The sequence below is a fragment of the Vigna unguiculata genome, chromosome 2, assembly GCF_037176805.1.
Source record: "Vigna unguiculata cultivar grain cowpea cultivar isolate G323 ecotype 2 chromosome 2, ASM3717680v1, whole genome shotgun sequence".
NCBI lineage: Eukaryota > Viridiplantae > Streptophyta > Magnoliopsida > Fabales > Fabaceae > Vigna > Vigna unguiculata.
The window spans coordinates 6,102,005-6,103,577 of NC_140793.1; the positions used below are offsets into that span (position 1 = coordinate 6,102,005).

Here is a 1,573-nt window from a genome sequence, read left to right on the forward strand (position 1 = left end):
TCATTTTTCGGTCAATCTTTGTACCCACTCACACTTTAGAGTGCAACTACTTAGTAACCAAATTCTAAATCGAAAAGTTTTCTTTGTACATAATTTACATGGTGCCATCAGGTAAAAAAAGTAAAGTATTTTATTTAGGAGAAAATTTCAAATAAGTTCCACATCATGAAAAGAGTATTTTTCTATTCAAGTGAATGTAACATTGGAAAACATAACTGTAAGATGAGATTTCAAGTAAAGTAACAAAAAAATCTATATTAATTTTGATGGGGGCAAAATATTGAATTAGATGATGTTTTGTTATGGGGACAAAAATCTACCATAGGTGCTTAAATGACCAATTTGATAATGCAATAACTGAGCTAATAATTGAGCTAATCTTGTAAGTTATGTTTGTTTATTAATCAAGAAATATGTGTAAAATCCATGTATGGTATATGTTGTAAGTTATAGATTCAGTCACTTTGAGGAGAGTACTAAACTCCAAATATGATTTATTTCATTAATAATGTGTTTGCAAATAACAAACATCATGGATAATGGTTAATTAAAATGATACAAGACAATTGATCCAAAATGATACATTTTTTGTCTTGTGGGTGGAGTTTAATGAATTTTTCTATTCCACTTAGTCATCAAGGTTGTCAAGTCCTAATTCATGAACAACGATGTTGCATTGGGAATCAATTGTCTGTGTCATGAACCCAAGGGGATTGACAAAGCGTGCCCTAGAGGCAGCACCCATGTTGTTGGTGAGGATGATCCTATCAGACTTGTTTGGCATTACCTCTTTGCATTCTCCCTCATTTGGTGAGTTTGCAACCACCACGCAGATGTCTTCCTGATGATCACCACGGACAGGGATGCGGTATAAGCCATTTGCATCAGTTGTGCTATTCTTCATATAAGTCATTGTGTTATTCTTTTCGTTGATGCATTCGAGAGTCACATTCACACCTACCAAAACATGTTCAAACATTTTTTATGCTCCGTCAATGGCTTATGATAGGGACTTAAACTTCATGATAAATTGTAACATGTATAATTGTAAATGCATGTGGGTGTTGCATGATTAGGGAAAGTTACCTGATAAGGGGAAGCTGAGTCTAGACTCAAATGCAAAGTGGCAAGGATCACAATAAATCTTTCCTACAACATAGAATTTTTCAGATATTTTGCGAGCTGATGCAGAGGAGAAGCACAAAACTGAGACAAAGAGGACAACAATAACAAATGACCTTGCCATGGTGATTATTGGATTTTTAATTTTATGGGTTATTGATGTTGTTCCCCTTGTGATTAGAGAATGAGGGTGCTATGAAATCCTTTTATAAGACATTGAATGAGATTCTCTTTTGTCTTTGTGTGGTCACTATGCCTATCCACCTTATTTGGACGATAAAAAACTATTTCAAAAAGAACTTTCCTTAATATTTGCTAACTAATTCAACCACAATTTGAGAGTCTTTATCTCGTAATTTAAGTAAACCACTAAAAAATATCGTAGGTAAAAAATAACAAAGACTTATATAAATTAATCCTCATCTATGATTTATTCATATTTGTAGGTAAA

The 1,573-nt window shown here is 33.1% G+C and overlaps 1 protein-coding gene across 1 annotated transcript; it reads right to left on the minus strand.

Annotated features, from left to right (window-relative positions):
• Positions 1-460: 460 nt before the first annotated feature.
• Positions 461-1,311, minus strand: LOC114174723 (olee1-like protein). Its single transcript, XM_028059565.2, has 2 exons — positions 1,087-1,311; positions 461-957 (listed from the first exon to the last, which is right to left on the minus strand). The coding sequence occupies exons 1-2, from the start codon at positions 1,244-1,246 to the stop codon at positions 629-631; spliced, it is 489 nt and encodes a 162-aa protein (XP_027915366.1). The 5' UTR covers positions 1,247-1,311; the 3' UTR covers positions 461-628.
• Positions 1,312-1,573: the final 262 nt, after the last annotated feature.

Bases quoted from the DNA above. Each gene is read 5' to 3' on its own strand.
- LOC114174723 (XM_028059565.2), bottom strand. From the start codon at position 1,246: ATGGCAAGGTCATTTGTTATTGTTGTCCTCTTTGTCTCAGTTTTGTGC. The intron at 958-1,086 runs GTAACTTTCCCT...ATGTTTTGGTAG, and splicing joins ACTCAGCTTCCCCTTATCAG to GTGTGAATGTGACTCTCGAA.